The sequence below is a fragment of the Corvus hawaiiensis genome, chromosome 3 (assembly GCF_020740725.1).
Source record: "Corvus hawaiiensis isolate bCorHaw1 chromosome 3, bCorHaw1.pri.cur, whole genome shotgun sequence".
In the NCBI taxonomy this organism is placed as follows: Eukaryota; Metazoa; Chordata; class Aves; order Passeriformes; family Corvidae; genus Corvus; species Corvus hawaiiensis.
Genome location: NC_063215.1, coordinates 86,287,845 through 86,300,936, shown reverse-complemented (window position 1 = coordinate 86,300,936; position 13,092 = coordinate 86,287,845). Strand labels below are relative to the sequence as shown.

The 13,092-nt window shown below is 56.1% G+C and overlaps 1 protein-coding gene across 9 annotated transcripts in view; it reads right to left on the bottom strand.

Moving 5' to 3' along the window:
- Positions 1-1,884: 1,884 nt before the first annotated feature.
- Positions 1,885-13,092, bottom strand: part of SLC29A1 (solute carrier family 29 member 1 (Augustine blood group)) — a 33,988-nt gene continuing 22,780 nt past the window's right edge. For 6 of the 9 annotated variants that reach the window (XM_048296391.1, XM_048296394.1, XM_048296393.1 and 3 more), the window contains 12 exons: positions 9,467-9,549; positions 8,930-9,011; positions 8,519-8,691; positions 8,149-8,288; positions 7,807-7,941; positions 7,557-7,654; positions 7,138-7,228; positions 6,921-7,009; positions 6,677-6,785; positions 5,313-5,398; positions 3,446-3,645; positions 1,885-2,885 (listed from right to left, as the gene is read on the bottom strand). In XM_048296391.1, the coding sequence (XP_048152348.1) occupies positions 2,774-2,885; positions 3,446-3,645; positions 5,313-5,398; positions 6,677-6,785; positions 6,921-7,009; positions 7,138-7,228; positions 7,557-7,654; positions 7,807-7,941; positions 8,149-8,288; positions 8,519-8,691; positions 8,930-9,011; positions 9,467-9,495 (1,344 nt within the window). In that variant the 5' untranslated portion in view covers positions 9,496-9,549 and the 3' untranslated portion in view covers positions 1,885-2,773. Of the gene's footprint in view, positions 2,886-3,445; positions 3,646-5,312; positions 5,399-6,676; positions 6,786-6,920; positions 7,010-7,137; positions 7,229-7,556; positions 7,655-7,806; positions 7,942-8,148; positions 8,289-8,518; positions 8,692-8,929; positions 9,012-9,466; positions 9,550-10,243; positions 10,417-11,149; positions 11,528-13,092 lie in introns of those variants that run through there. The other 3 variants (XM_048296392.1, XM_048296390.1, XM_048296399.1) reach the window with 3 other exon arrangements.

The window sequence follows — 13,092 nt, the reverse complement described above, 5'->3', positions numbered from 1 at the left end:
TCCTCCTGCAGCTCCCCCCGAGGCCGGGAGCCGCGTAGGTGTGCCGGCCTGGGGCTGCGTGTAGCCGCAGCACAGCAGAGAGGGGGCGGGGACAGAAGGTGTCCGGGCCCGAGTGTAGGGTAGGCCCGGGGCCCCGTTGTAAAGCCGTGTTTGGAGATGTTGTCTTTTCATTGTCCAAGGGAAATAATAAGATAAATCAATCTTAAGCCTTACCGTTCCAGTATCTGGAGTACTCTGTCCAGTTCTGAGCCCCTCAGTACAGGAGAGACATGGAAGCCCCTGGAGCCGGTCCAGGAGGGTAACAAATATTACTAAGGGACTGGAGCAACTCTCTTAAGAGGAAAGGCTGAGGGAGCTGGGCTTATTCAGCCTCGAGATGACTGAGAGGGGAGCTCATCAATGTCTATGAGTATCTCAAGGGAGGTGCCAAGAGGATGTTTCCAGGCTCTGCTCGGTGGTGCCCAGCAATAGGACAGGAGGCAATGGGCAGAAACTGATGCACAGGAAGTTCCACCTGAACACGAGGAAGAGCTTCTTTACTGTGTGGGTGACCCAGCAGCACTGGAACAGATTGCCACAACAGAGAGGCTGTGGAGTCTCCCTCAGTGGAGATACTCGAGAACTGTTTGGACACAATCCTGTGCCATGTGCTCTAGGATGGCTCTGCATGAGCAGTGAGGTTGGACCAGGTGAGCCACTGTGGTCCCCTCCAACCTGACCCATTCCGTGATTCTTGTGTTGAGGCTGTGGGTACAAAAGTCCTGACCAGCAAAGGAAGCTGAATTGCGAGGAGGGGACCCGAGCCCCCACATGGGTTTTGATGCCTAGTGGTGCAAGGAGGTGATGGCTGTGAATGATGTGGGACAGAGGGAGGGGGATTCCCACTGGCAGACAGGTGTAGTTCACCCCAAGAGCAGGAGGGGGCACTCCGGCTGTTCCCAGGCACAAGGAAAGCTCCCAGGTGCTGTGCTGCAGGTCACTGCACCACAAAATGTGAAGGTGCATCTGCTCTTTATCAGAGGTGTCGGTGGTTCCCTTGTGTACGTCGAGGGCAGCATCCCTGGGGTGCTGATGGATGAGAGACTGGCTATGAGTTCACCATGAGCACTCACAGCTCAGAAAGACAATCGTGTCCTGGGCTGCATCCAAAGCAGTGTGGCCAGCAGGGTAAGGAACGGTTTTCTGTCCCTCTGCTGTGCTCTGGTGAGACCCCACTGCAGTGCTGCATCCAGCTCCGGGGTCCCCAGCAGAGGAAGGACTTGGACCTGCTGGAGATAGTCCAGAGGAGGAACACCAACATGATCAGAGGGATGGAGCACCTCTCCTACAAGGAAAGAATTGGGATTATTCAGCCTGGAGAAGGCTTTGGTGTAACCTAATTGTGGCCTCCCAGTACCTGAAGGGGACCTACAAGAAAGATGGACAGGGACAAAATGTATGTAGGACAAGGGGGAATGTTTTCAAACAGAGGGAAGGTTTAGATATTTATTATTTATTACTGTGAGGGTGGTGAGGCATTGGAATAGGTTGCCCAGAGAAGCTGTGTATGCCCCACACCTCAAAGTGTTCAAGGCCAGGTGGGTAACCTGGTGTAGTGGAAGTTGTCGCGGGCCATGGCAGGGGGTTTGGAGCTGGATGATCTTCAAGGCCCCTTCCACCCTGATCCATTCTGATTTTATGGTTCTACAATCCCCTTCCCACACTGGCTGTGTCCTCACAGCTGGGCCTGACTGTGCAGGGCATGCCCACACCATTTCCACATCTGATGCTGGTTACAGGGGACCACCACATGCCAAGGAAAAGCCAGTGCCTTCTCACTTCAACCCTTGTCCCTCCACAGCCCCCCTCCCCTGTGGTGATGGAGACAAAAACACATACCCAAAGGAGCATTTTGGTCTTTTTATAGAAAATGGCAACTGTATAGACACATTTACACGACAAGGGACAGGAAAGCCAAGGGAGAGGTGAGGCCTCCCTTGCAGCACAGGTGGACAGGGACAGCAGCTTTGTTGGGAAGGGAGTTGCTGCCTCTCCTCTTGTAGCCCTCCTGTCACACAACCAGGAGGCTGAAAAAAAAACAATGGCAGAATCACCAGAACAAAAAAGGGAACAGAGGCAAGGAGAGGGGGAGAAGGTGGGGTGTGGAGACCTCCTCCTCCCTCAGCCTAGCCACAGCGTTGGCTCTTTCTGTGGCTGGGACACAGATGTCTACACTCTAGGGATACCACTGGGCAGGGGGATGTGCGTCTAGCAGAGAGCAGGGATGGCAAGGCTGGCTGGGGCTCTCCTCCCCATTTACAAGTCTTACCAGCAGGAGGAGGGGTGTGGGGTATTTCCAGGCCCCCTAGAAGGAGAGGAGAGAATCTCCTAGGTGCTTTGGAGACAAGGGCAAGAGAAGGACTAACACTGGTTACCAGCCTTTCACTCTGTCAGAGAGAAAGAGGCTGAAAATGGCTTTTGGCCTTGAGCCGGGGAAATTATGCAGCATGGGAAGCAGCTGGACCTCTCTGAGATCCCGGGGGGTCTTGCAACACACACAACACAGGGAAGGAGAAGGCACGTAGGCCTGAAGGCATCACACAGCCGAGCATGGCAGGAACCAGGCCAACCCTGCAGGAGTGGAACCGTCCCTGGGTGTAATGTCTGCTGTGGCAGTGTGATCTGGCAGGGACAGGTGTGAGCTGTTATTTCCCCACAGTGCTGAGGTGTCCAGGGCCTCAGTGAAGGATGCGGAGCCATCTCTTGGTGTCCCTGCACCCTCTGTGTGCCTCTGCTAGATGAGAATTCGGACCAGAAAGGAGATGGCAGCTCCTAGGGCCAAACCCAGTGACAGGAAAAACGCCATGACAGCTCCAGCTGTCTCTGCTTCGTGCGCCAGCACTTTCCTAGGGGAGAAACAGGTGTCAGAGATCCATCCTCAGGATGCACATCCTGTGCCCTGCTGTTTGGTGGAGCTAGGAGGCTCGTCTGCAGCAGAGGAACGGCAAGAAGAAATCCACCTTGGCTCCCAGAGCCACAAGAACTCCAAGTCTCCACCCTGTGGGCTCATAAAGTGCATCAGGGTGGCCACCCTGAAGCTGCTGGCACTAGGGACATCCCCCTCTGACCCCTGTGGGACTCCTCGTGCTGCCTCTGCTGGGCAAGGCTGCTCACCCTGCTGTGGGCGCTGTGCCACGCTTTGCTCCCCTCCAGATCCCCACTATATCCAGCCCATTCCCCTGCGTGGCAGGTAGGGAAAATGGAGAGCCCAAATAGCTTCCTCATCCCGAGGATATGGAGGCACAAGCCTAGGAGATGGGACACTGGGGGTAGTGACAATTCCCTTCTGTGCCTGTGGCCTCTTCTCCAGATGCCAAAGCTGGGCAGAGGCAGACTCCAGGAGTCATGCCAGGGCTGGCATCTGGGGGAGTAACCAACCCTTCCCTTGTCCGCAGCTCACACTCACTTTGGCCCGAAGCACATGCACAGGCTGGCCAGGTAGCCATTGGAGATGGAGAAGAAGATCATGAAGATGATGTACCAGGCGTCATGAGAGAACACAACGGGCAGGTAGTAACGGGGTTGCATGTTGCACAGCATGAACAGAGGGACAAAGATGACACGGAGGACCACCATCACTGGCAGGAGGCAGCTGTCCTTCCCGGGCTGGGAGAAAAACACAGATCGCTGAGCAGCTGAGAACTGGACATTCCCCATCCCATGGCAGGGGCTCTACAGAGGCTGTCCCTACTGCGCCAGGGCTGTGGAGGAGCCACAAAGATGGCAAAGCTGCTGAGAGACTTTCTCTGCCACAACAAATCTCAGCATCACCACCTGCTGTAGGTTTTCCTAGGTCTGAAAGCCCTGTTGCAGGTGACTTGAAGCAGCACTAGAGCCAAAATACTGAACTGGGCTTGTGGGCAACTGTTAAGCCCTTGCTGGCAACAGGCAGGCAGGCAAGAGAGCTTTGTGCACGCTCATGCAGTGAGCCAGCGTGCAGGACAAGGGTGGCTGAGGTAAATCCCCTGTGGCACCTCACCGCCTGCAAAATGGGCTTTAGCCAGCTTTTCAGCGTCCTGCGCCATCCCGCAGCCAAGCAGGGCAAGATCCAGCAATCTGGGAAAGGGATTATGCTGGGGTTGTTTTGGAATGTGCTGGGAAAGGCACGGACCAAATTACAGTCTCCTTGGATCCTACCAGAGTTCCTGAGCGACTGAGGCAACAGTCCTGAGGGACAAAGAAGGAGGTACCACCCCCTGTGTTGTCCCTGCAGCTGGGACCAAGGCAGCCCCTGGAACGAGACAGGCCTCGTTCTTTCTGGGGTCCCCTCAGTGAGGTGCCAGGTTCGTAGATGACAGGGCTCACTGGTCTGAGGTGAGGAGAGACCCACGGCTGCCTTGGGAGCTGCTGGGCTGGCGTGGCCACAGGAAACTCCATGAACACAGGAGGAAGCTGAGGTTAGGCCAGCTGCCATGTCTATGGGGCAAACTGGAGAAAGCAGTTGCCTCTCCTGCTTGAGGAGAAAAAGAGCGAGCAGGGCCCCAACCAGGGAAATGTGGCCCAAACCACATGCAGTCAGACTTTCCACACAGCCTTGTTTTGGAAATGTCTCCTGCTGGGTCTTCCCACCATGGAGGCTGTGGCCTGGACACCAGGCAAGGCGGCTCACGGCCAAGACCAAAGGCAACAAGCAGTGATAGCCAGGGGAGAAGCAGCTCCAGGCCATGGGGAAGTCAGGCCCAGGCAGACCCCATATGGCACGTGGTCCTGAGGAGCTTCTCTAAACAAACAGCCTGAACAATACAGGGGGAAACAGCACTTGGGAGGGTGGGTGAAGGGGCAGGAAGAGACCCAGACAGGACAGCCCCCTTCCTTGCCCATTCTGGGGAGATCAGAGCAAGGGGATGTGGCAGGGGACAGTTTTGTAGCCCACATGGCATGGCCCTGCCCTGCTCTCAGGACAAGGGTCTTTGAAGCAGCTGTGTCCTGTGCTGAGGCCAGAGGTTTTATTTTGGGCTGCCCTGTCTTTCACCCTCTTTCCCTGTCGCCATCCTGTCTCGTCGTTTGCATAGCTGGAGTGAAGGTTTGTTTACAGAGAGGCTGAAATGGAGGAGGCAGCTTCATCCGAGCCATGTTGAAAGAGGGGTGGGAGGACAGAACAACGCTGTGGTTCTTGACTCTAACCCATCAATCTCCACTTAGAACTTAAAGCAGGAGTTAGCTCTGCACCTCCTTCCTGCTCCAAGCCGTGGATGGCAGCCTCACTGAGAGCCGTGGCTGAGGGACCTAGGGATGGACACTGCCTGGGCATTTGCTCCCTGCCCCATGCTTACCCACATGAAGAGGGCAGTGAGACTCCGTCCCGTCCAGTCAAAGACATTAAAGAGCAGGAAGCAGGAGACAGGAATGAAGTAGAGACCTGCAGAAGGGGGAGGTCAGTGATGAGCTTAGTGTGCCCCAACCCCTCATACCCATTGCACAGAGACTAACTTTCAGGCCTAGGTCCTAGCAGTTTCCCACTAAGGCCTGGAATGGTCTCCCAGCCAGGCTGGTGTTCGCATCCAAACCATCATGCACAGTGGTTCCTTCTTCCCTTCAGGCATTCTGTATTTGGTTTGTGTGGCAAGGTTTTGGTAGGGGGGTGAGCTACAGGGGCGGCTTCTGAGAAGCTGCTAGAAGCTCCCCCAAGTCTGACAGAGCCAATGCCAGATGGCTCCAAGACAGACCCACCACTGGCCAAGGCCATCAGTGACAGCGGTAGGGTGATATGGGATAACACACTAAGAAGGGGAAAAAAAATCTCAACATGTGCAGTTGCAGCCAGAGAGAGAAGTGAGAATATGTGACAGAAACAGCTCTGCAGACACCAAGGCCAGTGGAAAAGGAGGGGGAAAAGGTGCTCTAGATGTCAGAGCAGAAATTCCCCTGCAGCCTGTGGTGAAGACCATGGCGAGGCAGGCTTTCCCCATGCAGCCCAAGGAGGTCCACAGTGAGCAGATATCCACCTGCTGCCTCTGCAAGACCCCACTCTGAAGCAGGTTTGCTGGTAGGACTTGTGACCCTGCAGGGGACCCATGCTGAAACAGTCTGTTCCTAAAGGACTGCGCCCCATGGAAGGGACCCAGGCTGAAGCAGTTCATGAAGAACTGCAGCCTGTGGGAAGCACTCACATTGGACTTCATGGAGGACTGCCTCCCATGCTGGAGGAGGGGAAGAGTAGGAGGTGTCCTCCCCCTGAGAAGGAAGCAGCAGCAGAGCAAAGTGTGATGAACTGACTGCAACCCTCATTCCCTGTCCCCCTGCAGTGCTGCAGAGGGAGGAGATAAAGAAGTCGTGAATAAACTTAAGCCTGGAAAGAAGGGAGGGGTGGATGGAAGGTGTTTTAAGATTTAGTTTTTATTTCTCATTATGCTACTGATTTGATTGGCAATAAATTAAATTAATTTTCCCCAAGTTGAGTCTGTTTTGCCTGTGACAGTAATTGGTGAGTGATTTCTTGCTGTCCTTATCTCCACCCAAAAGCCTTTTGTCCTATTTTCTCTCCCCTGTCCAGTTCTGGAGGGGAGTGCTGGAGTGGCTTTGGTGGGCACCTGGCATCCAGGCAGGGTTACCCCACCACACATACCTTCAAGCCCCACTTTCTTTTTACCTTGTTCTCAGTTTTTCCCTACCTCACCCCCATCCCTGGCACACTTACCCCATTTGTTTCCCTCTCCAAGGACAGTGGACACCTTAGCTGTGATGGCAGGAAAGATGCTGATGGTGACAGTGAAGACGAAGCAGACGGACAGGGCCATGACCCAGAGCTAGGCAGATGAAAGAAAAACGCTGGTACCAAACACAGGGCAAGAGACCAGTGCAGGGCTGGTCTCCTCTCCCCATGCTCTCCTACACCTGTGCCCATCCCGAAAGGAAGGGCAGGACGCTGGCAACTCACAGACCTTCTTAAAAATAGCAATGACAGAGGGCTGCTCATCAGGGTTGTGGATAGGGATGATCTTTGAGTTATTCTGCTCCATCCCATTCTCGTCTGCAGGGAGAGACACAAGTAGGGCATAGCAGACCCCACAAAGCTGGGATCTAATTCAGTCCTTCTATCTCGTTCTTTCTTTAAGCTTTTTCTCTTTCCCTTTTCTCTTCCTTCTCTCAGCCCCTCACCTTTCTTAATCAGGTCTCTCTTGGTCTCCAGCTCTGCATTGTACACGCGGTACTCTGTCTTGTCCTTCATGGAGTAGTATCGGAAGAAATCCTGCAGAGAGACAGCATGGAGGACTCATTCATGCGTGCAGAAAGAAGGCTGCCAGGGGCTATGTGACAACAGCAGATATGGGCAATATGGGCAAAGTATTCCTTCCAGTTATGTCTGATATTGATGGTTTCCTGCTCACCAAGGGACTCAGATACCCCAAGTATTCTGGGGTATCTGTGGTGGGAAGTATCCCAGAGTGCTCCCTTGGGACACAGGAGAGCCTGCCCTGACACAAGAGTTGGAGGCTGGTAGGAGCCAAGGCTGGGCTGCTGGGATGTGCAAAGGTCCCATGTCCCCAGGCCCTTCCCCACCAGGACAACAGTCTCACCATGTGAGGCAGAACTACGTAGGAGACGATTGCCAGCACGATTGTCACACAGGCCGTGGTGAAGTAACCGATGAAGCTGTCGGGTTGCTGGGCACCAACTGAGAGCACAGGAAGGGAGAGGAAAGGAAGATGATGAGGGCTGAGAGGAGCAAGGCCCTGCTGCCATCTCCCACACAGCATGACCCCAGCAGATCCTGTGACAGCAGTGCTCTGGGAAGGCCCTGTCACCTGCGAGGCAGGGATTACTCACTGGCAATACTGAAGATCATCGCCAAAGCAGCAAAGGTGCCTGCCAGACCCTGCCCGCTCATGATGGGGGCTGTGTAGCTGGCAGGCAGGAGCCCTGCCAGCCCAAACAGGCTGCCCTGCAGAATGGCACCAAAGGCTGCAAACAGGAAAGATGAGCAGACATGAGAAACCAGAGGCAAGGACGGACTGCACCTGTGCAGGGAGCCAAGGCCCCCGCCCTGCAAGGCAAGGCAAGTGTCCCTCCTCCCTGGCTCTCCCACAGTGAGGTTCATGCTTTTCTCCCAGAGGGATCAGCCCTAGCCATGGGGCTGTGTCCCTTTCCTTCCCCCACTGCTTCACTCACAGTTGATGAAGATAATGCTGATCATGGTAAAGACGAAGAAGGGAAGAGGCTCCATGGGGACTTTCACCATGATTGCGGTGACTAAAAACACCAGCCCAATGGCCACCAGGCTGCCCGAGATGCGGATCTGCTGGGGAATCCTACAAAAGAGGGACTCAGTGAGGATAACCCAAGCCCCCCAAAAACCTCTGGGGCTGAGACCAAGCTCTAACTGTGGGAATCCCAGCCAAACCCTGAGACAGGAGACCAGTGTTTTGTCTTAGACTTGACCAAATGGGCTGTAGCTTGGCTCAGTGCTGGGACAGGAGAACAGGCCAGGGCTGGGTGGACCTATGGGGGCTGGCAGGGGCAAGGACAGAGCAGGGCTCACCGCTGGTGGATGAAGGAGTTGAGGCAGGTGAAGATAAGGAGGGGCACCATGGCGCAGAGAGTCATGAAGTTGTCAAACACAGACTGCAGGTAGGAGGGTGTGACGGTGGCCTCACCAGTCTGGTTCCTGACGTGGCTTGTCTCCTCCGGGTCCACAAGGCGGCTGATGAAATACTGCAAAGGAAGGAGCCTGGTGGGGCTGAGATTCTGCAAGCCCTTCCCAGGCCATCCTTATTCTTTGTCCAGACCCATGGCCATCCCTCCTGCTGCCTCAGTGCCACTCATCACACCCAGATCACACACGCTTGTGGTCCTCTGCATGCTGTGCCATGCTGCCACATCCACACCATGGTCCCTAGACATGACAGGAGACAATGAGTGTCGTGGACAACAGCAGGAGGGAAACCCTCACCTCCCTGGCAGTCATGAAGAAATTCCATGGCAGCAGAGTTCCCAGGCCAAGGATGAAGAAAATCAGCCAGACAGCCTTGTACCTGTGAATGGGACAGAGTGCTTTAGAGAGGAAGCTGGGCAGTGTCAGGGAGAGGTATTGCTTCTGACCCTGTGGTGGGAAGCACCAGACAATATTTATTGCCCTGCCCCTGCCCCACAGCCCTTGCTAGCCTGGGCTGCCAGAGATGTGGCACTGCAGAGGGGCTGTGGGAGGCCCTCCCCAGGAAGGTACAAAGGCAGGGAGAGACTGCTCATCGGCATCTGGCAGCCAGATACACAGCATCCATCAGGAGATATGGGAGGGAGTTAGGCTCCCCAGGCATGCTTACAGGAGACTGTTTTCAGCCCATTTGCTATGGAAAAGCTGAGAAAGAAGGGACAGCTTGGTAGCCCAGTAAGCATGCAGGAGAGAGGGACCCCCAGATGCTGTGTCCCCCTGTCCTCCCTCACCTCCTGGTATCCTGGATGTGATAGCTACATCAGAAACCGTCATTACCTATCTTGGGGCCCATCTCTTGCTGTCATCTTGTGTGGCAAGAGTCAGCACAGGTCCCAGCAAGTCTTGTGGCTGCTCTCCGTCTGGAAAGCAAACAGAAGATTTTATGAGAAAGTGAGAGACACAAGCCAGGCAGGGGCAGCACTGGTTTTAACCCCAACCCATGCTGCCAGGTAAGTGCTCCACAGTACTGAGAGTCAAACACCAACCCAGAAAACACAGTCACACACTTATTCTGCTGGCTGGGCACACGAAGCCTTCCCTTCGAAAGGAAACTGCTTTCCCGAGGTACCCAGACTGCTCATGCTGGCTGCCCAGCTGCCTGCAGCAGGCTCTTAAGGGATTTGTGAGCCTGCAGCTCTCTGTCCCCAATCCTGGGGCTGTGAGTGAAGCATGTGCGCAGTGGGCTGTGTCTGCCCCCCCTGCCAGCCCCAGCTCCCTCCAACGCCCGGGGCTCGGTGGCACAAAAGACACATTTAATTCAGCAGCCTCTCCGGCCAGAACCAGCAAATCCCCCGTTTTCAATTCCACTTCCCTGCGGCTCTCACAGCCCTCTCCTGGGTCACCTTGAAAAGCCAAGGGCGTCCCTGGCACTGCTGTCCCCTCCCGGGCGCCCACCGCTCCTTTTTCCCCGTCACCACCTGCCCAGGCGCTGCACCGCTCTGAGAGCCCCAGAGATGCGGCCCCCGGAGCCCCGAGAAGGGACCTTCCCTCCCCGGTCACCCCCTCTTCCCGAGGCAGAGGGGGATTAGCCGCCCGGAGGAACCGCAGGCCTGCCTTGTCCTTTTCCAGTCCGGGCGGCGCAGCATGGGGAGCTCCGGCACTTCTCGCAGGGCTTCACCTGCAGCGGGGCTGCCGGCGCCGTGTCCCCGGCCCCCCTGGGACATGCCCCGCGGACGCCCGCTGCAATGCCGCCTGCAGCATCCCTGCCCGCGCCCTGCCAGGTAGGGCGGAGGAGGAGGAGACAGGCAGCAGCATGCTGGGATCTGTAGTCCCTTCCAGCCCCGGCATGCATTAAAGGCAGCGCAGCCCGTCCCTGGCGCAGCTGCCCGTGGGGTTCTGGGCACAGCTCGCCTCCTCCCCCGGTAGGATCCTGCAGGCTGGGGAGCCTGAGCTGTGATGGAACCGAAACATAGGCGGCAGGATGTGGAGAGGGATTCTGGAAGCCCCTTGGGCTGCTTGGGAAAGACAGAGCAGGACAAAAGTATGCCTGCAAAGGCTAGAGGGCTCTACCAACCCGGCAGGTGCCACCCTGTTTATGTCGGAGCCATCTGCAGCACCGCTCCCCTGCCTTCCCACACAGAGAGCTTGGGGGCACGACAGCTCCTGCCTTGCCCTTCTGAGCCATCTGGGCTTCCAGACAAAACATCCCAAAATCCCCTCCCGGCAGGCTGCCGGTGCCTCGGCGGGGAGGAGACATCCTGACCCGGGATTAGCAGAGGGGTCTGCAAACACAACTGCCATCCCCTTGCACACAGAAACCCCACCAGGGCATTGCTTGTCTCCAAGCAAACAGATCTCAACCCAAAATAGGCAAGAAAATCTCAGCTTCCCCCGTGGGTCCCCAGCAAGCCCTCAACATGCTTCCCCTTGCCAGCCAAGCCCCTGATCCCCCTTCCAGCCCCCTCCAGGTCATATCGCTGTCCCAAGAAATAGGGGCAGGGACTGACCCCACGGACATACCTGAGGAGAGAGGACAGAGCCAGGGTGAGCCCTGTGTTCAGAGTATTTGAAGGCAGTGTGTCCCCCTGCGTCCACACCCCCGCTCTTGGGGGTGAGTGCCGGGCCCTGGCTCAAGTCACGGGGGCTGGAGCCCTGTGGGTCTAGCGGCACCCGCGGAGGAGGAGGAGAAGAGGTATCGGGTACCACAGCTGGCACACAGCCCAGGTCCCGCTGCCCAAGCATCCAGGGAAGGGAGGAAGGCAAGTGTGCCGTGGAGGGGATGGCAGGAGCCGGGGGTGTTGGGGAGGAGGCAGGGGAGGTCGGGAGTGAGACTCTGGGGGTGCTGGGGCAGGGCGCTCCGCCATGCTGCTTTCCCACCGCCTCCTTCTTCCGTCTGGAGAGTGCCCACATCCCTGCGTCAGGAGCCCGGCCTTCTTGGCAGGCACTGCCCGGCCGCAGTCTCCTGCCTGCTCTGTTTGTTTTCTGTCTCACTTCGCTAAATGCCTCCTAATTTTTTCCACAAAGAGACAGTGCCTGCCAAGGGCAGCAGTCATTACAGTGGGAAACACTTCCAGCTGCTGTTATAAAGAACCCTACAACAAACAGAAAAGGTCACAGGAATCAACACCAGCAACAGGTGGCAACCCTGCTCCCTCTTGGGGGGAGGTGCCCTACCCGATGGGACATGGGAACAGATGCCACTCTTCCAGCCAGCACAGCTCCAACCGCCTCCCGCAGGAGTCTGCTGGTGTTTAGCCCAGCCACCAGCCTCTGCTGGTGGTGGCTGCACATCCTGAGGGACAGGGAAAAGGAGGAGTGATGTGGGGCCTTGGCCTTTTTTTCCTGGGCATAGAGTAGTCTGTCTTACCCCCACAGAAGAAGCAAGATCACAAAGAGTGGGCTTAACAAACCATAGGCTAGAACCTTTGAGCAGGTTCAAACAAGAGATGGCACAATTTTAATTGTCCTTTCATGCCACACAAAGACTGTGACAGATGCTAAGTGACACCCTCGGTGGCCACGTGCAGCCCCACTGCCAGCCAAGCCCTGGGAGCTGACGGCAGGGCCAGTTGTCACCAAAGCTGCCTAACCTCTGCAGAAAAACCCGCACTGCAGGACAGCCACACCTGCAGGCAGCCATTTGTCACCTGGCTTTGGACACTCCCCTACCTCTCCCTTTCCCCACATCTCCTTTTTCCCTGCTTCTGCTGCCTTAGCCAAGGGCGAGTGCAGTGCATGCTTAGCTTCCCACTTGAGCAATTCCCTGGTGCCATGTAGGCATGCTATGGCACCATGGAATTACACCCAGAATCACCAGCTCTAAAGAGAAGCCGTTTACAGCACACCAAGTGTAGAAGTGTCCTGGCAGTCCATAGCCAAGGGGTTGCCAGCAGACTCAATGACAAGCACCTCGTGTCCTCCTGACACTACTTGTCAGGGGATCACTTTGCAGGGATAATATCAGTACTTCCTCCAAGCACAGCCAAGATGGGACAGGACCAGTTGCCTCACCAGCCTTTCACCCCATGCCCTACATCTGCTTGCCCACTGGGCAACACCGAAGTTCTCCTGTCAGGAAGGCTGATCCAGGGGCCCCTCAAGGTTTATCTGCAGGCATGAAACAAGCCCAGCACAGGTATGCAAGTCACACGAAACCTTGGTGGCCATGACTCAGCTGGAAGATAGGAAGCACTCATGAGACTGCCCGTTTCATGAGATTTCATATGCGTGCCTGAACTCTGACCATGCTGCTTGCGGATCCTCCTACCTTGTGCCGGGGTGCGGGGAATCAGCGTCCTGGGCAGCGTCCTGCCCACCTCCACCATCAGTCACTGGCTGCGAGGACACACGCTTGTATTTCACAAGACAGATGAGTTGTGTGCCACCACTGCAGTGCTGAGAGAAACACAAGCCCTCCCAAAACAAGGGTAGGAAGGTGCCTTGAGTCAAAGCAGAGGCTGGTC